Consider the following 24,982-nt stretch of genomic DNA (forward strand, 5'->3'; position numbering starts at 1 on the left):
GTTCCCTTGTCATGTGACGAGGGTGGCTTTCTTCTTCAGAGGGAAACTGATGCGCAGTTCTGGTGGCGGAGCCACTACGCTTCCCTTTTGCCCCAACTCCCGGGCTTGCGTAATCTCGCGTGAAGTGAACAGTATCTTCTCGCGAGAGCTAAATCGGGATCCCTCCAGGTCCGCCTCCGTGGTGAGGAGGAGGAGGAGAAGGAGGAGGAGGAGGCGGAGGGAGGGAGGAGGAGGAGGCCCCGTCGCGGCCTTCGCCGCCGCCAACGGGGCTGTCCCTGTAGCTCCCGATGGAGTTTGAGGCCCTGAAACCGCCGCCGAGCTCTGCCCCGGCGAGACGAGGCGCCTCCGTCGCCGAGCCGCGCCGTCGCGGGGCCCCCGGGAGCGGCCCTTAGCGACCCCGCCCGGGCCCCTCAGGTAGGGCGGGGGCGGGCAAGATGCGGCTGGGGCCCTGGCCCTGCTGCCCGGTCCCCAGAGGTGGGGCGGGGAGCTGTCTCTGCCCGGCGGCCTGTGCACCGCCGCCGGTACCCCGAGGGTTGGGAGCCGCGGGCCGCACCTGACACGGCGGAACCCGGGCCCCGAGGAGGCCCCTCGCTCTGGTAGGGCTTTTTGATGCGAAGCGAAACGCTCAAATGGCCACCTTTTTCCAGCACCGGCTGAAGGGACGCCTCTGACCACTGAGGAGCCCACCCGAACAGAGGCCGGCTTCCTTCTTTGCTTACCCCATGTAGGAAGAGGGGCTTTCGAGAAGGTCCCCGAGATCAGGTCCTGTCTTAGCGTTTTCTTTTCAGCCCTCCGGCTTACCGAGACCACAGCGCTGGGATGGAGGCGATCTGAGTGTTGTAAATAGGGACCCTGGCTAAACAATGCCCAGGGAGGGCTTAACCTCCCTGGAGGGAGATGGCTGGACCAGGGGATGTGACTAGGAGCGATGGCATGAAACACAGCCAGGGAATTCTGCTATAGCTTTCTTTTCCCCTTTCTTCTTATTTTCCTTGGGGGAGCCTCATAAGGAGACTCTTCCACCATCTTAGGAGAATGGTAGAAAGCATCTTTGTTTCTAAGAGAAACAGCTGTACTTTCTGTCTTTAGGAAGGAGATAAGGGTAGCTGTCATTTCCATCCTTGAAATCACCAGAGTTTTTAAGATACTGGCAGACACAGCCTTTAGACCAAAATAGTCTAAAGTCATCACAGACATTAAGTATTCAAATTCAGTGATTCTCAACCTGTTTAGATTTTTGTTTAAGCTCCACCTCCGTTCTTTTTAATCCCACTGTCCTCTTAACCTTAGGACCCTAAGGAATTTCTTCTCATCTTGACCCACTGTAATTAGAGTTGACTTTATATCCCAAATAAAGTGTTAAAGTGTTTTACTAATCTTCCTGTCATTTTTAGTAGTCAGGCTTTAAAGTTCCAGTAAAAATTTGGAATTAACCAGAGAAAGCTAATAATGGCACACTAAAGTGATATTATTTGACAGAAGGAAAGAAACGAATGTTCTAGTTGGTGGGTCTAGTCTCTTTGTGGTTAACTTGTATACACAACCTAAGACTTGGAATCATTAAGAATAGTTTGTAGACTCCTGTTTTTACCTTTTATGTGGTTAAAAAACTACATCACTGATCTGACATCAATATCCATGTTAAATTGTTTACTAACACAGTCAGTTCTTGAAAAACCAGAGACTATTTCATCCTATTAAAGGCTATTTTCCAATTTTACAATGTTTTGTTGATTTGGTGATTCATGTTTCCCACGTTTCAGAGTTTGGAAAATTGCTTGAAGGACAAAACACTTAATATATTTTCTAATCTTGTTTAGAGAAGACAGGTACCATAATTAAACAGGCTTTTATTCTTCGAGAATTGAAGTCTAATTCATTAGTGGAGCCTTTGAATTACCCCATGAGTTATTGTTGTGTTAGTATGACATGCAAGAAGACATTCTTGTTCATGTTTTCATTAATTTAGTTTCTGTGTTTGTAATTTGCTGCCTTCCAGTTGTCAGAGGCATTATTTTCTCCACTTAGGATTTTATATTTAAAACTAGAGCCTGTAAGTTATGTGATGGGTAAAAATGCTATAAATTTGTAACAAGTTTTGTTTATTTTGTTTTTTGTTTTGTTTTGTTCTGTTCTTTGAGACAAGATTCCCCTTCACAAGTAGCCCTGACTATCCTGTAACTCACTATGTAGACAAGGCTAACATTGAACTCAAGAGAACACCTGTTTCTGCCTCATGAACACTGGGACTAAAGGTGTGCACCACCATCCCTGACTTAACAAGGTTGTAATAAGTACGTGCTTATTTTTGGTTGGACCTGGTTGAAATTTCACTTCCTAGAGATGGAAAAGGGAAGTCTCTGGTTAAAAATAAAGCTAGTTGGAAATTAAAGATGATTTGCACCCAGTCTCGTGAGAGTTGTTGATTACATCTCTAATTTCTAATTCCATTTCTAAATCCTTAAGTGTGTGACTTGTACCTCAAAATTTCTAATAAAAATCAGATCTTGAGTATTATTTTATATTATTTGTAGTCGAGATTTGCTTGTACTACCTGATAGCCACATGTGACAGTTAAGGACTTAAAATGGAGTTAGTGTAATTTGAAATGTGTTGTTAAATGCAAAATATATGCTACATTTCAAAGACTTAATGGAATATTCTCTAACATTTTAATATTTAGGTTTTTACATGATTACATGTTAAAATAATATTTTACTTATAAAATAAACCACCAAAATTGATTCCGCTATGGTTTTTTCCTTTTGAAAACCAGAGATTATTGTATTTTTTTTGTGGTTTGTTTTTTTTTAGACAGGGTTTTTTTTTATGTGTAATTCATCCTGGCCTTGAATTCACAGAAATCCACCTACCTCTGCCTCCTGAGTGCTGGGATAAAAGGCATGTGCCACCACTGCTGGCAGTTTTTTGATATTTTTGACTCAGGGTCTCATTTGACCCAGCCTAGGCTGGAACTTGCTCTGTAGCTTAGGCTAACCTTTAGCTTGCCAACTGTCCTCTTGCCCTGAACTTCCTTGGTATTTATAGGACTCAACTGCCATGCAGTGGCACCATACATACATACATAAAAATACACATACATACATGTGGAACCCAAAACTTTCCCAATGGTAGCCTTTTAGAGTGAGAATAATTAGAGAACTAAGAACTTCAGTAATAAGAAAGTTAAGGTTAGCCACATGGTGGCGTGAGCCTTTGGTCCCAGTACTTGGGGAGGCAGAGATAGGTGTATCTCTGAATTTAAAGCCAGCCTGGTCTACAGATTGAGTTCCAGGACAGCTAGGAATGGAAAAAGAAGAAAAGAAAAAAGAAAAGAAAAGAAAGAGAAAGTTATCTAGAGGCAGAATAAGTAAGTTCAGTTGAAGTATTTCATGTTTAGCCATCATTAAGAAGCATGTCTATTAGAATGCATTGAAAGCTCTATCTTACTTTAAAAATTGGGTTCAGCCCCTAATTTGAAGAGTAAAATTTGATCTCATCCATTTTATAGATTAAAACAAAACAACAGTTGTTGTGATATAGCTCCATTTTTATCCAAAATCTCTTACTTGAGAGCTGAGATGTTGAGTTTGCTTCCATTAGTTTCTGTTTGCTTTTTTTTTTTTTTTTTTTTTTTAGGTTAAATCTTACATTGTACTTCTGATGCTTTTAGTATGATTTTAAGTCTAAAGCTATGTTTTGTTTTGTTTTGCAGTACCGGGGATTGAATTTAAAGCTTCACAAACATTAGGCAAGTGTTCTACAATTGAGCTACATCCTTGAACAAAACTAATTACTTTGATATGTTCTATATGGGGAAGTATCAGTGTAGTCCACTATAGTACTCAAATGTAAATAATGATTGTTTAACAACCAACCTCCAAGTGTATATTTTTATAAACAGAATTATAAAATACTATGTTACACTATTATGTTTTACACACAAAGTAGTGAAAAAGGCATATATTCTATTCTGACTTTTTAAGAGTGTCATGGTCCTGAACTGACTATGTAATAGAAAATTGACAGAAAATGAAAGTGTTTTGCTAGTATGCTGTTTATTTCGGTAAAGAAGTTTGTAATTTGCATCTATAAAACAAGTCTGTTACTCTTTGTATATCATGAATTTGGACTTATATCAAGGAACTTATAGCTTGGGAGTCTGAGCCTGTTTAAGGTTCTGCCTCTACTTTAGTATTTCTCCTGGGCTTTATCTTATGCCTTTTCAGTGTTAAAAACTAGGTACTGAAATTAGTTAATAGTGAGAATATTTTCTCAATCTCTGTAGGCATCTAGATTTTTTGGGCTTTTTAGTCTATTTTATCTCAACTTGAAACATGTGGGAAGTATATTTGGGATAAGTACTTTGCTAGTCACTAAAATGTTAGCAATTATGATGTCATATCTACTGAATCAAATAAGTCATTGTAAAATATATTACTATAAGCCTAAAAGTTCTATAAATTAGTATACTGAGCTCTCCATTGTCTATTTATATGCTTTTAAAACTATAAAAATAGTAAGAGGTTGAGCATATAAAAAAAAAAAAAAATAGGAGGCTGGATGGTAGTAGTGCACACCTTTTAGCCCCAGAACTCAAGAAGCAGAGGCAGGAGTATCTCTGAGTTCAAGGCCAACCTAGTTTATGGACTCCAGGACAACTAGGCTGTTAGAAAGAAACCCTGTTTCAAAAAAAAAAAAAAAAATTTTTTTGGAATAATTGTAAAAGTATTTAGATAAGCTTAAGAAGTACCTTTTATTTATTTTTTTTTAAACAATTTTTTTTAAAGATTTATTTATTTATTATATGTAAGTACATTGTAGCTGTCTTCAGACACTCCAGAAGAGGGTGCCAGATCTCATTACGGATGGTTGTGAGTCACCATGTGGTCCCAACTCCGGACCTTCGGAAGAACAGTTGGGTGCTCTTACCCCCTGAGCCATCTCACCAGCCTAAGAAGTACCTTTTAAATAGAGAGTTGAAACTCCTATGCCACCAATTAAATATTTTAATGGTTATGCATGTTTCTATGTTTTGGATAAAATGTTCATTTTTTTATTTGCATAACTTAGAATTTATTGACCATAAGTAAATGTAAAGGAAAACATCTTTAGGAATCAAATCACATTGTGTAAAGAAAGTTTAGTAAGTTTCCTATCAGAACCTGTGACATGGCAGGGGGGAAATTGACGGTGTGGTCAGTTTCATCTGAGCTGTTCTTTACATTTACAGGCATTCATTTAGTTTCTAATATGAATTAGGATTAAAAGCTCTTATCTAGATAAATGTGTGTGTGTGCGCGCGTGTGTGTGCTTATATATATACATATACACACACACACACATTAAAGAGCTGTCAGGTGCATCTGGAGCACTGTCCCAATAGTCTTGGAGACCTAAGGAAAAGGGTGTTAGTTCTTTGTTTGCTGTTGCCAAGCAGTTTGTGAAACCCTAACGCAGTAGAGTCAGTGTTTCTACACAAACGTCTGTCTAGCAAAATACCAATTTATGTTATTAATTCGGCTTTCCAGTTGTAGATTAAAATGAAATTCATCTTTTGCCTGGATTTGTAATTCTATAGCCGGAATGTAGAACATCAAATCTGTTAGTTTCAAAGAGTATTTGCTCACTTGCTTATTGGCAATCTCTACACTTGGTAGTAGACTAACTGGTTTCAGATTGGTGGCTCTAATCAGTTTGAGGATAACGTGTAAAAATTTCTATCTTGACAAATTTGAGTTGCTTAGAAGTAAATATATTGATATTAATCTATAATTTTTCATTAAAGCTGTTTAGTAAAGATTTGTACATTATATGGGATACTTTTTTTGTATATTAAGACCTGTTTCAAGTTTACCAAGTAAATTTTAATTTTTTAAAAAAAATTTTAAAAAGTCTTTTACTTTTTTTTTTTTTTTTAAATTTTTCGAGACAGGGTTTCTCTGTGTAGCCCTGGCTGTCCTGGAACTCACTCTGTAGACCAGGCTGGCCTCGAACTCAGAAATCTGCCTGCCTCTGCCTCCCAAGTGGTGGGATTAAAGGCGTGTGCCACCACGGCCTGGCACTTTTTAATTTTTTAAGACAGATTTTCTCTATGTAGTCCTGGCTGTCCTGGAACTTGGTCTTGTGCAAGGCTGGCCTTGAATTCACAGAAATGCCTGTGCCTCTGAGTGCTGAGATTAAAGGCATGTGCCACTACTGCTTGGCTTAAAAAAAAAGAGCCGGGCATGGTGGGGCACATCTTTAATCCCAGCACCTGGGAGGCAGAGGCAGGGGGATTTCTGAGTTCGAGGCCAGCCTGGTCTACAAAGTGAGTTCCAGGACAGCCACGGCTACACGGAGAAGCCCTATCTGGAAAAACCAAAAAAAAAAAAAAAAAAAAAAAAAATCAATCAATAAATACTAAAGCACTGTAAAGGCCACTGGAGTTTTGTCTCTTGGGGTTCTGGGGAGTGCTTACTGTTACATGTTTCTTTTTCCTGATGCCAACTACTCTTTCTGAGCATCTAGCATTCTGTACATCCAATGTATTTTGTAAGCATTTGTATGAAATAAAGTATTTGGTGGTTTAATTATCCTAAATACCTATATTTAATGTTTACCTGATGGCCTTTGTCAGACTAACGTAAGTTTTGAATTGGAAAATATTAAGGATGTGTGAGTTATAAGTGGTATAGTTTCGATTGTGACTCTTGCTAGGCAATGGTGTTATGTACCTTTAATCCTAGCACTTAGAAGGCAGAGGCAGGTGGATCTCTTGAGTTCAAGGCTAGCCTGGTCTACAGAGTGAGTTCCAGGACAGCCAGGGCTACACAGAGAAACCCTGTCTCAGAAACAAACAAAAAACAAAACAAAAACAAAAAGAAAGAAAGAAGAAAAGTCAAAAGAAACAAAGCAAAACAAAAACCCAAAAAGTAGATTGTGACTCTTGCTTGCTTTACTAAATGCTATACAATTACTAATCAAACAAGAAAATATGTAAAATGATTCTCTTATAGTTATTTTTCTGTGTTTGTACTATAATCAGTGCAAAGATAAATATTTTATATCTTATTTTCTGCTTAGAACTATTCCAAGAGAATGTTTTATTTTTCTAAGCCAACTCTGTTGGGCCTGACAAGTTTTAAAAAAAACACAGATACATACTTTTGTCAAAAGTATTATGAACTATGACAAAAAATTCTAGGTATTTTTTTTTTCATTTTATTTTATAGGGGGGCGATTTGCATTGGAGCAATGTGCATGTTAACGGACAGCTTGTGAGAGTTTTTTCTCTCTTACCACAATGTTGGTCCCAGGGATGGAACTTGAGTTACCAAGTTTAACTGTACATGCTTTTCTGTTGAGCCGTCTTACTGGCCATAGACAGTGTTTTCTTTGCTTTTGTCATTATTCTTTATTTTTTCAGTTTTTGACAACATCCCTGTCATCACAGTCATCTGTAGATTTTCAGTAACTCACTAAGCTGAGGTACATCCTAATGTAGCATAGATGCCAAGCTGACATTTCACAAAGAAGCGTAGCACATTGTTTTGATGATTGTGGTGCTAGGAATTGAATCAGGGTCTCCTGCCTGCTGAGCAGACTGACAAAACTACTTCTCCATCCCTACAGTATTATTTTGATCAATAGTTTCTGAAGCTTAGTAGCTATTAAGCCATATCAGTATATTTTGAGGTAGTGGTTATCCAAAGAAAACACTTCAATCTTCAAACGGTCCAGTAATTTGTGTTCTTTGGTTTTCCCTTTTTTTTTTTAATTTTTTTTATTTTTTTATTTGTTAGTTTGCTTGCTTGTTTAGGTTTTTCTTTTTCCTTTTTCTTTTTTTTTAAAGATTTATTTATTTATAATATGTAAGTACACTGCAACTGTCTTCAGACACACCAGAAGTGGGCATCTGATCTCATTACAGAGCGCTGTGAGCCACCATGTTGTTTTGCTGGGTTGAACTCAGTCCCTCCAGAACAGCAGTCAGTGCTCTTAACCACTGAGCCATTTTTCAGCTCTTGTTTATGTTTTTCAAGACAGGGTTTCACTGTATAGCTTTGGCTGTCCTGGAACTCACTCTGTAGACATACTAACCTTGACCTGACAAAGATCCGCCCACCTCTGCCTCCCAAGTGCTGGGGTTAAAGGCATGTGTGCCACCACGAACACATTGTTCGTGTTCTTAAGTAGAGAGTGGGAGGTAGGGGGTGTGCGATAGTAAAGATGCTTACTGCCAAGCTAGATGATCTGTGTGTCCTCAGGTCCCACATGTTAGAAGGAGAGAACTAACTAGCATGCATACATGGCGCACATGGGCCCACATACATACACATAAATACACACACAAAATAAAAACATTAAGCAATAAAAAATAGAATGTATTAGTCACTAAGAAAAATACACCAAAGTTTTGATTACTATTGCATGAACAAGCAGTAGAGTTTAGTTGAAAGGAATAGTATTAATAAATTGTCTCTGGGTAAATGTGCAAAATGTAATTCAACTTACAGTTTTGTTATTTATTGTTATAGAGACATCTAAATCCTATATTTAGAAATGTTTTAGATTCTGGAGTGGTGGTGGTTGATTTTAACAGTTAAGTGAATGACTAATAAATATATTGTTAATGCTTGCTTTTGTCCATTTGCAGCTTAAAAAACACTACACATCAAAATAATGATCTGCTAGACTGCTAACCCGAGCATCAGCTTCCACAATGCCTGTGCAGGCAGCTCAATGGACAGAGTTTCTGTCCTGTCCAATCTGCTATAATGAATTTGATGAGAATGTGCACAAACCCATCAGTTTAGGTTGTTCACACACAGTTTGCAAGACCTGCTTGAATAAACTTCACCGAAAAGCGTGTCCTTTTGACCAGACTGCCATAAACACAGACATTGATGTGCTCCCTGTCAACTTTGCACTTCTTCAGTTAGTTGGAGCCCAGGTAAGTGTCCAGTACTTTTACTGGTTTATTGTATCAGTTGTCAAAATTAGTTCTTTAGCTGGTACAGAGCATGTTGAATGGTAGTCGATACCTAAAAGGTGTATTTACTTTTTGTGATGTGTTCCTACAAAGATTTTTCTTACTGCTATAAATTCTTAAGCAAAATAATGAATCCCATTACAGTTATATATTTCTTTGTTCTGACTTCAATACCAAAGCCAAAATTTAGATATATAAGAAACTGTTTGTAGTTGAGAAACTGTTTGTGTGAATATATCAGTATTTATTTGTTAAGTCATGAAAAGAAGTAAAATCAGAGGTTTAGTTAGAAAAAAAAAACTAACTAAAGCCCTTAGATGGAGATTTTGTTGATCTTATTTGTAACTTCAGTTGGTTGATCGTATTATCAAGTAACAAATTCTGTTCAACATCTTATGCCCCTGTATGTTGTGCAATGACTGTTCCATTTTATATAATTTTACTGAATCCTAGCAAGAATGTAGATTTGATAACTTTTATTTGATGAGGGTCTGTTCTATTGTACATATGAAAATAAATATTCTTTTTTCTTTTTTTTCCTTTCTTTTTTTTTTTTTTGGTTTTTCGAGACAGGGTTTCTCTGTGTAGCCCTGGCTGTCCCAGAATTCACTCTGTAGACCAGGCTGGCCTTGAACTCAGAAATCTGCCTGCCTCAGCCTCCCAAGTGCTAGGGTTAAAGGCATGCGCCACCACGCCAGGCAAAAATAAATATTCTAAATGTTCTTTCTGCTTTTTACCTTAGCTCTTTAGGTACCTTTTACCCCTACTTACAAATGAGGAGAAGATGAAATTTCATACATGGCATGGTAAAAAAGTAAGAAAAAAGTAGCTTCTCCTGGTGGCACATGCTTGGAAACTCAGCACTTGAGACAGGAAGATAGAGTTCAGTGCCATTCTGGCCTACACAGGAAAACCCTGTCTCAAAACTCAAGTGAAAGGAATAACATCTAAAAAAAGAAGAAAACAAAAGCCCAAAACTAACTAAAGCAAGTAGTTTACAGTTCTATTAGAAAATTTCCAGGCTTATTTAGTAAATTTAATAACCCACTGTGTTCATTTTTTTTAATATCTTGATAGATGAAGTTGTCTTTTTAAATACTCAAAATCTGTTTTCACTGTTTTAGAATCTTGGCAGTAACTCTGTAGTTAGTAGGGTTATAGCTTAATTGGCAGCATACTTTTCTAATGGGTCATAAAATAATGATATCTCTTGCCAAAGTTACACTTTAAAATTCAATAAAATACTTAATTTTTTGCAATAGTGCTAGCTACTGCCTGTCTTCTATAGCGCAGGCAGTCTTAGTGTTCCTTCTGAATAAATGTGTTATTTTAGTATGTAAAATAACCTATGGATCTATGCATTGTAACACAATCTTTTCAGGCTCATCTCTTCACTATCTCTACTTATATTGGTCTCCTGACCAGTTCTTAGATATGTTATGTATATTAATGTATAGGGATTTTGAAAATGTCTTTGCCTACAACGATTCTTTCCTCTCTACTTTCAAGAAATTACAAATGTTGCAGTTCTCCAGAAAGTTTATTATGAACTACACTAGTAAATTGCAACCCTTCTCTAGTTCTTTCTTGTGTGAATGTGTCTATCCATGTATGTATCTGTATGTAGGGATGTGCACAGCTTTAAATCCTTACCTTTATTTTTGTGTGTCTCTGTGTGTGAATGTCACATGCATACAGTTGCTCTAAAAAGGGTATAAGTTCCTTGAAGCTGGAGTTACAGCTATTGACAGTTGCCCAACATAGCTGAACCTGCAGCATCTGGGAGAGCACCAAGAGCTCTTAACCACCAAGCCATCTCTCCAGTCCTCTCCATATTATATTTCATTTCATTTACAGTTGCATTGTATTTTCATTGATTGCCTTCTAACATAGTATTTGTTTATTTATTGGCTTGTCTCTTATCTCTGTAGAATTTGAACTCTTTGAAGCAAGACATTTTCATTTTCTCTTTGGATTATTAATGGATCCATACATAGTGTAGACACATGAGAAATGGTTTATAAATGTCAGTGTTTGTGGGATTGGATTGAACTTTCATATAACATTATAAAATATGTAGAGTTATTTTTATTTTGCATATGTGGAATTTGATACCAAGTAAATAATTTTTTCAAGGTCAAGTTTACCTACATTTTTTATTTTTTATTTTTTTCCTTTTTCTGGTGGTAGAGGTTAAACTGAGGGCCTAACCTCTGCTAGATGAGAATTCTCATCATTGAGTTATATCTCTGGCACTATCTATCAAGGGAGTATAGATCATAAGTTATAAATTTAATAGGTAAATCATATAGAAGCAGTACTAAATGGTATGTGGTAGAGACAGACTCCCTGACACTTTCTTTTTTGTTTTGAAATACTTTTAGATTTACAAAGAAGTTGAAATAAAGTAGTACCAAGAATACTTGTATAACGTTCCACAACTCCCCTTATATTAGCATCTTTTGAAAATTTTTAATTTTATGTGTTGTTTCTGTGGGTGCATATGTACATCTAAGTACAGTGCCTGCCAATGCCAAAGATGTTGGATCCCTTGGAGCTGGATTTACAGGTGTCTGTGAGCTGCCCAGTGTGGGTGCTGGAATTGCACTTGCATTCTCTGGAAAATTAATGTATGCTCTTAATATCTAAGCTATCTCCTGCAGCCACCTCATATTAACATTTTCCATAATTATGACATAGTTAGGAACTATAAAAGATTAACATTTATAAAATATTGTTAAATTTAAAGCTTTGTTTTAAGTTGACTTACGGCTTTGACGTAGTGTCTTAGTTGGGTTTTACTGCTGTGAACAGACACCATGACCAAAGCAAGTCTTATAAAAAACCATTTAATTGGGGTTGGCTTACAGGGTCAGAGGTTCAGTCCATATCATCAAGGTGGGAGCATGGCAGTATCCAGGCAGGCATGGCACAGGCAGAGCTGAGAGTTCTACATCTTCATCCAAAGCCTGCTAGTGGAAGACTGACTTCCAGGCAACTAGGGTGAGGGTCTTAAGCCCACACCCACAGTGACACCTATTCCAACTAGGTCACACCTATTTCAACAAGGCCACACCTCCAAATGGTGCCACTCCCTGGTCCAAGAATATACAAACCATGACACTTATTTCTGTATTACAATTTTATATTAAGATTATTAGCAGATTTATAAAGAGAAGGTGCATGAGCTGAATGAATGGACCTCTGCATATTTTTTTTGTAGGTGCCAGATCATCAGTCAATAAAGTTAAGTAATCTAGGTGAGAATAAACACTATGAAGTGGCAAAAAAATGCGTAGAGGACTTGGCACTCTACTTAAAACCACTAAGTGGAGGTAAAGGTAAGTTCATAAGAAGTGTTGTATTGCTGTGGATGATCTGACCATGTGTTAAATGTTGAGCTCTTAACAGTTGCTTGAGTCACTGCCTGTCACTGAGCCCACAGTCTATTGGATGAATATACAAGTATAATAAATTATTTTAATTGCTTTGACAAAAGCAGAATTTTAGTTTATCACTGTTTTCCTGTTAGCTAGCTATTCCTTATAAATGTAATAGTTTTTGAATGAGTCAAATATTTATTTTGTGCCTGCTAATAAAACACGGACTTGGGATGCTTTCAATACTTTATAGGAAAATACATCCTTGACCTACATGTAAAACTTATTATTTCAGTAAAAGGAAAAACTATAATAAATAGTATGATGAACTAGGTTATATAGTGAAATGATAAATGATATAAAAAGAAAATACGTAGGGTTTAGAATATCAGTGATAGAATAATGACTCTTAAAAGTCTGTAAATTTTTAAGAAGGTCTAATGATGCTCTTGTTTAGAGGGTGGCTTTTGAAATTGAATTGAGGTAAAAGGTGTGAAGTAGGTACCCATGTAGTTTCTGGAAAAGTGTTTTCTAGGCAGAAAGAATAGCCATCCAGGGTATTGTCCCCTTGTCCAGAGGAGAGTGTGCTTGGAGTAATGTGAGTGAGGAAACTGTCATAAGAAAAGTTGAGGTGAAATATAGTGAGGCAAGGTGATATACTGACTTTCAGACCATTTAAAGTCTTGAACCTTTGCTCTGAGTAAAGTTGGGAAGTGGTGTTGAACAGTGATTTTTGTTTTCAAGACAGGCTTTTTCTGTGTAGCTCTGACTGTCCTAGAACTCACTTTGTAGACCAGGCTGGCCTTTAACTCAGAAACCCGCTTGCCTCTTCCTCCCAAGTGCTGGGATTAAAGGCATGTGCCACCACTGCCCAGCTTATTGTTGTTTTTTTAAGATTAAAATTTATATTCACTTGTCAGTAAATTTACCTCTAGTTCCTTTATTAAGACAGAGGGTAAAGTAAATATCAACATATATTTGGACAGATCCAGCCTATAGAACATGGCACCAAGATGAAATCTGAAGCATTTAAGAATTAGGTTCTTTATTTCTATAGAAAGGTAATAAACAGGGACAGAATATTCACTTAAAAAATAAAATTATCGGGCTGGAGAGATGGTTCAGTGGTAAAGAGCACTGACTGCTCTTCCAGGGGTCCTGAGTTCAATTCCCAGCAACCACATGGTGGTCACAACCAGCTGTAACGGGATCTGATGCCCTCTTCTGGTGTGTCTGAAGACAGCTACAGTGTACTCGAATAAATAAATAAAAATAAATAAATTTTTTTTAAAAATTATAAAAATAAGTAAATAAAATTATTAGATAAGGGACTCATAAAGAGCTATTATTTATGAATTAAATACAGGTGATGAAAATTGTCTTTATTTTAATTGAAAATGTTGTTTCTTTTGTCTCCATTTGTTAAAGGTGTAGCTAGTTTGAACCAGAGTGCCCTGAGCCGACCAATGCAAAGGAAACTAGTTACACTCGTAAACTGTCAACTGGTGGAAGAAGAAGGTCGTGTCAGAGCTATGCGAGCGGCCCGTTCACTAGGAGAAAGAACTGTGACAGAACTGATACTGCAGCACCAGAACCCTCAGCAGCTGTCTGCCAACCTATGGGCTGCTGTCAGGGCTCGAGGATGCCAGTTTCTAGGGCCAGGTAAAATAGATCACCATAACACTAAAATGGTTATCAGACTTTGAAGATGCCAATTTTTAGGGCCAAAAAAAAAAATCCTGACATAGTATAGTCTATCCTGACATAGTATATCCTGACATAGTATAGTATATCCTGACATAGTATATCCTGACATAGTATAGTCTATCCTGACATAGTATATCCTGACATAGTATAGTCTATCCTGACATAGTATATCCTGACATAGTATAGTCTATCCTGACATAGTATATCCTGACATAGTATAGTCTATCCTGACATAGTATATCCTGACATAGTATAGTCTATCCTGACATAGTATATCCTGACATAGTATAGTCTATCCTGACATAGTATAGTCTATCCTGACATAGTATAGTCTATCCTGACATAGTATAGTCTATCCTGACATAGTATATCCTGACAAAGAATCAATCTATTCTTATAGCCAGTGCTTTGGAAGAAATTTCTCATTTAATCCTTAGGCATCAGTGAGATAAAGGGCTCATCTCCAATTTGCAAATTTATTAAACTAATCTAAGAAGGAACCTACAACTGCACAGGCTGGCCTCGAGCTTAGAAATCCGCCTGCCTCTGCCTCCCAAGTGCTGGAATTAAAGGCTTGCGCCACCACTGCCCGGCTATGCTTTAAATTTTGCTCAGTAAAAAGTTTAATTTTTTTTTTTAAAGTTTAATTTTTTAAAAAAAAACAAAACCTTATTTATGGTTTTATTTTAAGGATGTTACTTTTGGATATTTGTTCATGTTTGCTTTTTATCTGTAAAAGCACTAGATACCAATATTATTGTACTTCAAAGAGACAAAAACCTGATTCAGAAGTATACCAAACGACTTAAATAAAAGAGACAGATGGAAAACAAGCCTATCTAGGTGTGGTTCTCAAGCTTCCTAATGCTGCAACCCTTTAATACAGTTCATCATGTATAGTGACCCCAGCCATAAAATTACTTCATTTCATTAAAATTAATAAAATTCAATTTATAAAATTAGTTCATAAAATTTCTATAATTCTGCTACTGTTAGGAATGTAATATAAGTATCTGATAGGATACATGGGAAGCGATACCAAAGTGGTTTTAACCCACACAGGTTGAGAACTACTCTTACAGAAGATACCAAAAGTCTTTAGTTAGTATGGGTTGTAAATCAGAACCAGCAAGGGGCTGCAAGGCAGAGCTCTGTTGAAATTCTTTTTCTCTCTCTTTTTTCGAGACAGGGTTTCTCTGTGTAGTCCTGGCTGTCCTGGAACTCACCTTGTAGACCAGGCTGGCCTCGAACTCAGAAATCCGCCTGCCTATGCCTCCCAAGTACTGGGATTAAAGGCGTGCACCGCCACTCCCGGCTCTCTCTCTTTTTTAAAAGATGAAACAGGTTTCTCTCTGTAGCCTTGGGTGTCCTGGAACTTGCCCTATAAACCAGGCCATCCTCGAACTTACAGAGATCTGCTTCCTAAATGTTAGGCTTCAAGGCATGTGCCACCACCATTTGGCAGCTCTCTGGTAATTGTTACCTAGCATATTGCTAGGCCATGACTGAGGTTACCCCACAACACACACACACACACACACACACACACACACACACACACACAGAGAGAGAGAGAGAGAGAGAGAGAGAGAGAGAGAGAGAGAGACTGACTCAGAAATTGAGATACTACTTCATACATGTTTTATTTGTTATGATTAAAACCAAATATCTACCTGACAAGTTAGTAATGATGTGGAAAATATGACATAGAAAATGTTTTCCTATACAGAAAAGATTTTGGCAATCCTACTACAATTAAACATGACTGAGGAGTTTACTAGGCCTTCTGATACTTGGACTCAAGTGTTTATTGCAATAATATTTATAATATTTGAAAGGTGTGCACAAGCTGGTCATGATCATAAATACATGTAATTGTACTTGGGAGGATCAAGTAGAAAGATGTGTTGGAGGCCAGCCTGGGATATATTGAGGACCCTGTCTCAAGGGCTCTAACTGTTGATTTCACTAATGTGCCACCATGCTTGGTCTTAATGCTCTTTTTCCCCCCCATTTATTCATTTTACACCTGGATCGCTGTCCCCACCTCCCTCTCCCCAGTGATCTTTAGTGTTCTTTTATCTGGAACCAATCCCTGTATTATCTTGGTAGGAATAGTCTCAAATACAGGGCATTTATTTTATAGTATAAAAAAGGTAAAAGCATTCTTTTTGTCAGTCACAATAAAAACATAATGTATTCATAAAGTACCGTCTAACCATATAACGAAATGAAGAAAACCAACATTTGATATATCCATAGAGTGATACATGCTGCTTATAGATGATGTTTGAAAATGTGATAGGAAATAAGTGATTGCTGAGGAAAAAAGATTGCCAGAAATGACTTCTGGATAACCGAGTTTCCTTTGGAACAGTGAAAAAAATGTCTTTGAACTACATACAGTTAATGGTTTTACAGCATTGTGAATGTACTAAACGCCACTTGGATATTGCAAAACACCTTTTTGTTTTTCATTGCTGGGATGGAATTAAGGGCCTTGCATTATACTAGGTAAAAAAAACTATGGCTAAGTTAATAGCCGTATTACCTTGTGTCTGTTTGTTTTTTCTTTTCCTTTCTTTTTTTTCCTAGACAGTTTCTTTGTGTAGAATTGACAGTCCTGAAACTCAATTTGTAGATCAGACAGGCCTCAAACTCATCTGTCCTGAGAGAAATAGAGAGAGGAAGGGAGGGAAGGAGATATAGAGAGTGAGCAAGCAGGAGCACACAAGCAAGCAAGCAGTATAAATGAAATTAATATCTCCTTTAGGTACTCTATCCAAAGGCCATTATTAAAATTATAGTCAAAATAGTTTTCGACAGGCACAGAAACTGTCTTGTGCATAAACCAAGTTTGTATGTCCTTATATTACTGTCAAAGCAGTTCTCTGTTTTTATGAATTACATTCTCATGAAAATCATTATCTAATTGATTGTTATATACCTACAGAAGATATTTTATTAAAAGTTCTGTTCTCTGGGTTAGAGAGATGACTCAGTGGTTAAAAGCAGTTACTGTTTGAATCCTAGAATCTACATCTAGTTTGAAATCTAGTTTGAATCCTAGAATCTACATTCAGTGACTCATTTGTAATTCAGTCTCTTAAGTGATCAGACCTCTCTGGCCTAATAATGCAGCTGTATGCAGTATGCATAAATTCATACTGAGGTATACATAATCTTAAAAAATAATAATAATAATAAAAGATAGGATGTTCTGTTCACATCTGTGTTCTGATTGGTTATTTAGTGCAAAGTTCCCCCTCCCCCCTTTGGTAACTTTTAAATCTTTTATTTATATAGCTGTAAAGGTGACTCAGTGGTCAAGATCACTCTTTGCTCTTGCCAAGGACCTCAGGTTCAATTCCCAGTATCCATAAGGTGGCTTACCATCTGTAAACTCCACTTTTAGGAGTTCTATATCCTTTTCTAACCGCCATGGGCACAAGGCACATACATGGAGCATGTACACACATGAAGGGGAAACTTTGATTCACATATATATATATATAAATTTAAAAAAAAAATTTATTATTATGAGCTGAACATGATGGCGTATGTTTTTAATCCCGGTACTTGGAAGGCAGAGGCAAGCAGTTCTGTGAGTATGAGACCAGCCTGGACTACAGAGCGAGTTTCAGGACAGCCAGGGCTACACGGAGAAACCCTGTCTTGAAAAACCAAAAGAAACAAATTTAATATTGTATGTGTATATGTTGGATCTGTTTAACTGCATCGTGACCTGAGTGGACCTCAGGACAATTTTGTGGAGTCTTTTCTTTCACTATTACCTGGGTTCTGGGAATTAAACTCAAGATTGCTAGCCTTGATCAACAAACATTTTTACCTCATGAGTTGGCTTTGCTGGCACTTGATTGATTTAAAAATGAATTGTTTTTGTATAATGTCATTTCTTCTTTCCATTCTAATTAGATGTAGATTATATCACCATAAGTTAATACCCAAGTATAATTTTGACAGACATCATCAGTATAATCTTTACTATTTCTAGCTATGCAAGAAGAAGCCTTGAAGTTGGTATTGCTGGCATTAGAAGATGGTTCTGCTCTCTCTAGGAAAGTTCTGGTACTTTTTGTTGTGCAAAGACTAGAACCAAGATTTCCTCAGGCATCAAAAACAAGTATTGGCCATGTTGTGCAGCTATTGTACCGAGCTTCTTGTTTTAAGGTAAGCCCAGTACAACTGTCCGAAGACCATGGGTTTATACTTGAGATGGAGGCTTCTGAGAATTTATGTTGCCAATCTAGTGACCCTCAGAAATACAGAACACTTCTAAAGTAAAGAGGAGTGGTTTTTTACTTTTCCTTATTCATTAATTCATCTCTGACACCAGATACTTGTTCTTACCAGTTGGTTTCAGAAATACTGAATTGAACATATGTAAAATCCTAACTTTAGACTCTTCGAGGAACTTGTAAAATGAACTGAGACATCTTTACTTCTTTACATCAATTGCTTTAACAAATATTGTAGACTTCGATAAGAGGAGGAAATTTTTGTAATTCATTATTTTCTTTATCTTTTGTGTACTGATTAAAGTCTTCAATATAAAATTAGTCCACAAGAAATTCAAAAGTTAAGAAGATTGCCATGCTGTATGGTATTTTGTTTGACGGGATGTGAAAGCTATTTTTAAATGGAATTTTTAGGTCATTGATAGATGAGAAAAGCTACCTGAATCCCTGTTTTCTATCTGTTATCAGTTGTGGAAAATATTTAATCTGTATCAGGGGCTTCTACCCTGCCTTTGATTATTCAGTTCCCTGATAAAAGACACACAACTTTTATTGTTAAAGGGGCTAGAGAAATGGCTCAGCAGTTAAGAACACTGACAGTTCCTCCTGAGGTCTTGAGTTCAATTCCAAGCAACCACATGGTGGCTCACAACCATCTGTATTGGGATCCAATGCCCTCTTCTGGTGTGTCTGAAGACTGCTACACTGTACTTACATACATTGAAAAGAAAGAAAAGAATAAGCACTAGAACTGGGTATATATCTACCTTCTAAGCTAATAAAATCTATTTTCCCATCAATAACTCTGAATTATAATTTGCCATGTTCTATCTAGGCTGCTTTTAACTTCAGTTGGCCAGCCCTTATGACTCACATTACCCATGGCATGAAAACACCTCTCTATCTCTTCTTGTGGTTCTCCTCATACCCCAAACCTGCCATTTGTCTCTTCTGCATAGCTATTAACCATAGTTTTAGATTAAGAAGCAAGGTCACATTGTATGTGTCAATTCTCTGGTCCCTGGGAGCAATCAGGCCTTGGGGGCCAGTATTTAGCTTTACATACATAGCAAAAGAGCAAACCTCAATAGTTATTCAAGTGTAGGTTGTTAGCTAGCACCTGAAAAACCACAGAAATTTATAAATCTCACTGTTTTTGTGAAAGTAAATCAAATGTCACCTTCCTTTGCTCATTTTCAGGCTCTAAGACTTAAAAAGGTTTCCTTGGAAGTACTCTAATTTAGAAAACAGGTAGTTGATGATGGAAGTATGTTCAAGTGGATTTATTTACCTTTGCTAATGAAGTTTGGATACTTTTGCCTGATAGTTGTAGTGCTTGAGTTCATGTCCTTAAAGGAGATAAGGATTTAAGTGATGCTCAAACATAATGTTTTCAAGCTAAGTAGCCAAATTAAAGAGATCATTTGTCATTCTCATTTGTCATTAGCAACCAGATTTTTGTGGTTGTATGATCTTCCCTCAGAATTAAGATTGCTATAATCATGATCAAATACAACAGATTATCAGTTAAAGTGATCTCTAATAAGAATTGTAATTCATGGCAATGAAATAACTCTGTGGATAAAGGTGCTTTGTCTTCTGAGCCTGAGGACAAGTTTGATGCCCGAATCCCACATGATAGGAGGAGAGTGTTGATGGCTGCTACTTTTCCTTTCATGTTCACACACGTGCTGGCATGTACATGCCCACATATATACTTACCAAATAAATAATATTCCTATATTGATAGATACTTTTCTATACAGATTCTTTGCTTACTGAACATGGAATCAGAACAAGGAGAATTAGGATACATGCATGGTGTGGTGGTTCCCAACTGAAAGCACAGCATTCGAATCATCTGCGCTATGTTTCTGGGCTCTAATACCAGGAATTCTTATTCAGTAGATTTGAGAGTATGTCTTTTAAAGCTTCATAAATAAGGTGTGATTGCTTTGTGTTGGTTTTAAAGACGTGTTCTCCTGTACCCTAGACTGACCTTGACCTTGTTATTTGGTGAGGATGACTTTAAACTTTCGATCTTTCTCTTTTTTACCTCTCAACTGTTGGGATAATGGGTGTGCATCACTGCAATGTTTAGTTTTTAATGTTTGCTGGGGATCAAACTTCACCTTTGTTCATGCTAAGGAAGCATTCCACCAACTTAGCTACAACTTTAGCCCTTCACAAATGATTTTGGTGCATATTAGTACTTTAAATGGCTCGGCTCTCTTTATTACTGAAGTCTTCAACTGCTTAAGTGCTTTTGCTATCCATGGGGCACATGTACACTATATGGTGCTTAGGTTAGGTTTGTGCTATAATCCTCTAGATAGTTAGTTTTCCCCCTCCGATTTAGGTTAATAATTACCCCTTTTACTTTCTGATATTCTCTTAAAGTGGGTTATAGAAGAATACAAACTTTCTAAGTTACATCTATCTGCCCACTCATTATCAAATGTTTAAGATTGTATTGAATGGGGCTGGAGTGATGAATGGCTCAGTGGTTAAAAATACTTTCTGCTCTTAAAGAAGACCTGGGTTTGATTTTCAGTATCTGTATGGTGGTTCTGGGGAATCTTGATACCCTTTTCTGGCTTCCATGGACACAAAGTAGCACCTGTGATGTACAAATATACATGCAGGTGAATACTCATTCACATAAAATAAAAGAGCATATTAATTACAACCTATAGTATCTCAAACTCTTACTATTTATAGATTCCCAAAGAATTTATGGCCTTTCTGAAGTGATGACTGACTTTTCTCAGTCTCATGTTATTGGAGCATATCACCACTGTCTGATATACCAACAGCAAAAATAAAAATAGTTACTAAAGCAGGACATAGAAGTCTACACCCCATAATCCCAGTACCTGGGGGGTTCAGCCAAGGGAATTTCTGCAGTTTTGAGTCTATGTTAGGTGACAGAGTAATACCCTCAATACACACATAACCAGTAAGATAGCTAGAGGGTTTTGTTTTCATTTTTTTCCTTTTACCAATTAGGAAAACAAAATTATGCTTGTTATGACAGGGTCTTGTTATATAATACAAGCCAAACTTGTGCTCATGATTCTTCTGTTTCAGCCTCTTGAATGTTCGTATTCTAGGCATGCACCATCATGCTCAGCAGGAAATTTTGAGTTGTGAATAGATAAAATGATTTGTCCAGTCTGAATCTCAAAATTTGGTGTGGTTTTATGTGCTTTGAGTCGTAAGTCTCGGAGCTCATACAGTGAGATGGATGAAAGACAAAAGAAGGTACCCAGGAGCTATGGGCAATACAAACAAAATGGAAGATGAAGATTCACTCCAAGCTTATCCTCTGACCTACACACAGACAGACATACACATACACACAAAGACTTAATCAGAATTAAAACAAGAAAAACACTTACTTCGCATAGCACTGTTCTAGGTACACAGTTCTCAATCTTAGAAATTCTAATCTGCTTTTTGAAACTACAATATCTTTCTGGATTTCTCAAAGAACCACAGTAAATAATGCTCTTACTAATCTACCCCAGACCTCTTAGAAAGCTGTGATGTTCTCAGCCTGTTCCCCCTCAAACAAGAAAGCAGTAGTCTTTTCCACTAAAACAGTTAAACAAAACAAAACAAAACACCCCCACTTTCTAAGCAAGGAAAATGATAATGTTTTTGAGACATGTGTCTAATCATAGTGCTTCTGTAACAACTCTCAGTGACTTTTCATTCCCTTCAGAATTTAATATCTAATTTACCATAGTACTTAAGGTCATCTGTGAGTCTTTTCTTGCATATATGAGAACTTTTAATTCTGTCCTCTGCTCATTTGTGGTGGTTGGTTTGTTTGTTTGTTTAGTAGGTTGCTGTTTTGTTTTATTTTCTCCCATCTTCTAGACAGGGTTTCTCTATATAGCTCTGGCTATCCTAGAAATCACTGTGTAGACCAGGCTGTCCTTGAACTTATTTTTTTTTTTATTAGGTATTTTCCTCGTTTACATTTTCAATGCTATCCCAAAAGTCCCCCATACCCACCCCCCCAATCCCCTACCCACCCACTCCCCCTTCTTGGCCCTGGGGTTCCCCTGTACTGGGGCATATAAAGTTTGCAAGTCCAATGGGCCTCTCTTTGCAGTGATGGCCGACTAGGCCATCTTTTGATACATATGCAGCTAGAGTCAAGAGCTCCGGGGTACTGGTTAGTTCATATTGTTGTTCCACCTATAGGGTTGCAGTTCCCTTTAGCTCCTTGGGTAATTTCTCTAGCTCCTCCATTGGGGGCTGTGTGATCCATCCAATAGCTGACTGTGAGCATCCACTTCTGTGTTTGCTAGGCCCCGGCATAGTCTCACAAGAGACAGCTATATCTGGGTCCTTTCAGCAAAATCTTGCTAGTGTATGCAATGGTGTCAGCGTTTGGAACATGATTATGGGATGGATCCCTGCATATGGCAATCACAAGATGGTCCATCCTTTCGTCACAGCTCCAAATTTTGTCTCTGTAACTCCTTCCATGGGTGCCTTGTTCCCATTTCTAAGAAGGGGCAAAGTGTCCACACTTTGGTCTTCATTCTTCTTGAATTTCATGCGTTTAGCAAATTGTATCTTATATCTTGGGTATCCTAAGTTTCTGGGCTAATATCCACTTATCAGTGAGTACATATTGTGCGAGTTCCTTTGTGATTGGGTTACCTCACTCAAGATGATGCCCTCCAGGTCCATCCATTTGCCTAGGAATTTCATAAATTCATTTTTTTAATAGCTGAGTAGTACTCCATTGTGTAAATGTACCATAATTTCTGTATCCATTCCTCTGTTGAGGGACATCTGGGTTCTTTCCAGCTTCTGGCTATTATAAATAAGGCTGCTATGAACATAGTGGAGCATGTGTCCTTCTTACCGGTTGGGACATCTTCTGGATATATGCCCAGGAGAGGTATTGCGGGATCCTCCGGTAGTACTATGTCCAATTTTCTGAGGAACCGCCAGACTGATTTCCAGAGTGGTTGTACAAGCTTGCAATCCCACCAACAATGGAGGAGTGTTCCTCTTTCTCCACATCCTCGCCAGCATCTGCTGTCACCTGAATTTTTGATCTTAGCCATTCTGACTGGAGTGAAGTGGAATCTCAGGGTTGTTTTGATTTGCATTTCCCTGTTGATTAAGGATGTTGAACATTTTTTCAGGTGCTTCTCAGCCATTCGGTATTCCTCAGGTGAGAATTCTTTGTTCAGCTCTGAGCCCCTTTTTTTAATGGGGTTATTTGATTTTCTGGAGTCCACCTTCTTGAGTTCTTTATATATATTGGATATTAGTCCCCTATCCGATTTGGGATAGGTAAAGATCCTTTCCCAATCTGTTGGTGGCCTTTTTGTCTTATTGACGGTGTCTTTTGCCTCGCAGAAGCTTTGCAATTTTATGAGGTCCCATTTTTCGATTCTCGATCTTATAGCACAAGCCATTGCTGTTCTATTCAGAAATTTTTCCCCTGTACCCATATCTTCGAGGCTTTTCCCTACTTTCTCTCTATAAGTTTCAGTGTCTCTGGTTTTATGTGGAGTTCCTTAATCCACTTAGATTTGACCTTAGTACAAGGAGATAGAAATGAATCAATTCGCATTTTTCTACATGATAACCGCCAGATGTGCCAGCACCATTTTTTGAGTCCTTCAACTTACAGAGAATTGTCTGCCTCTGCCTCTGCCTCCTGAGTGGAGTGCTGGGATCAAAGGCATATTTTACCACTGCCTGGCATTACCACCTGGGTTTTAGAATTTGATTTTCCTCTTTTTCCTAAAGAAATTCTATTTTTAGAGATGTAGCTCACATAGTCTTGAGCCAAGAGAAAACATTTTCTGAAAATTTTCCTCTGTTTACTTGTCATATTTATTTGGCTTTGTTTATGTTGCTGTAGACCCTATAACTACACCCTTACTATAATTTTTTGTTTCTAAGCCTTTTTTTCCTGCCAAATGCTGATGAACTCAATGAAGAAAAGGATTGAGTATATAATTATATACTTTCTGTTTTGTTCTGAAAAGGAGTTTATTTTGTGGTGTCTGATATATAACCCCTCAGCCCAATCCCCATACCCACAGTAAATGAACTGGATAAGAGAAAAAGGCAGACCAATTCTAATGAGTTTGATTTTTTTTTTTCCTTTCCATTTTTAGGTTACTAAAAGGGATGAAGACTCTTCCCTGATGCAGCTAAAGGAAGAATTTCGGAGTTACGAGGCACTACGCAGAGAACATGATGCCCAGATTGTTCATATTGCCATGGAAGCAGGACTCCGTATTTCACCTGAGCAGTGGTCTTCACTGCTGTATGGGGACTTGGCTCATAAATCACACATGCAGTCTATCATTGATAAGGTTTGTAAGGTTAGATTTTATACCCTTCCTGTCTCAGAAAATACTGTAGCATAGATCCTTCCTTCTCTGTTAATAACCTAATATGCCCTTCTGAGTAGAAAATACACGTATCTAACCTAGTGAACATGATGACTTAGAACATTGTCCACACTGGTCTTTGTGGTGGAGTATTAGCTACTTATGTGCTCACTGAGAGCTATAGGTCAGTGCCATTGTCTCATGACAATGTGACTATTGTACTTCACATCACTCCCCTGGATGAAATCAAATGTAAAATTTGCAACACTTTCTACTGAATAT

The 24,982-nt window shown here is 37.6% G+C and overlaps 1 protein-coding gene across 4 annotated transcripts in view; it reads left to right on the forward strand.

Moving 5' to 3' along the window:
* Window positions 1–217: 217 nt before the first annotated feature.
* Rc3h2 (ring finger and CCCH-type domains 2) overlaps window positions 218–24,982 on the forward strand; it is a 60,629-nt gene continuing 35,864 nt past the window's right edge. For 2 of the 4 annotated variants that reach the window (XM_085834961.1, XM_085834964.1), the window contains exons 1-7: window positions 218–414; window positions 3,716–3,751; window positions 8,639–8,935; window positions 12,198–12,315; window positions 13,783–14,016; window positions 18,077–18,252; window positions 24,482–24,682. In XM_085834961.1, the coding sequence (XP_085691087.1) occupies window positions 8,705–8,935; window positions 12,198–12,315; window positions 13,783–14,016; window positions 18,077–18,252; window positions 24,482–24,682 (960 nt within the window). In that variant the 5' untranslated portion in view covers window positions 218–414; window positions 3,716–3,751; window positions 8,639–8,704. Of the gene's footprint in view, window positions 415–647; window positions 2,285–3,715; window positions 3,752–8,638; window positions 8,936–12,197; window positions 12,316–13,782; window positions 14,017–18,076; window positions 18,253–24,481; window positions 24,683–24,982 lie in introns of all 4 variants that reach the window. The other 2 variants (XM_085834962.1, XM_085834963.1) reach the window with 2 other exon arrangements.

This window comes from Mus caroli, unplaced genomic scaffold, assembly GCF_978045245.1.
Source record: "Mus caroli unplaced genomic scaffold, Mus_caroli_1 scaffold_2, whole genome shotgun sequence".
NCBI lineage: Eukaryota > Metazoa > Chordata > Mammalia > Rodentia > Muridae > Mus > Mus caroli.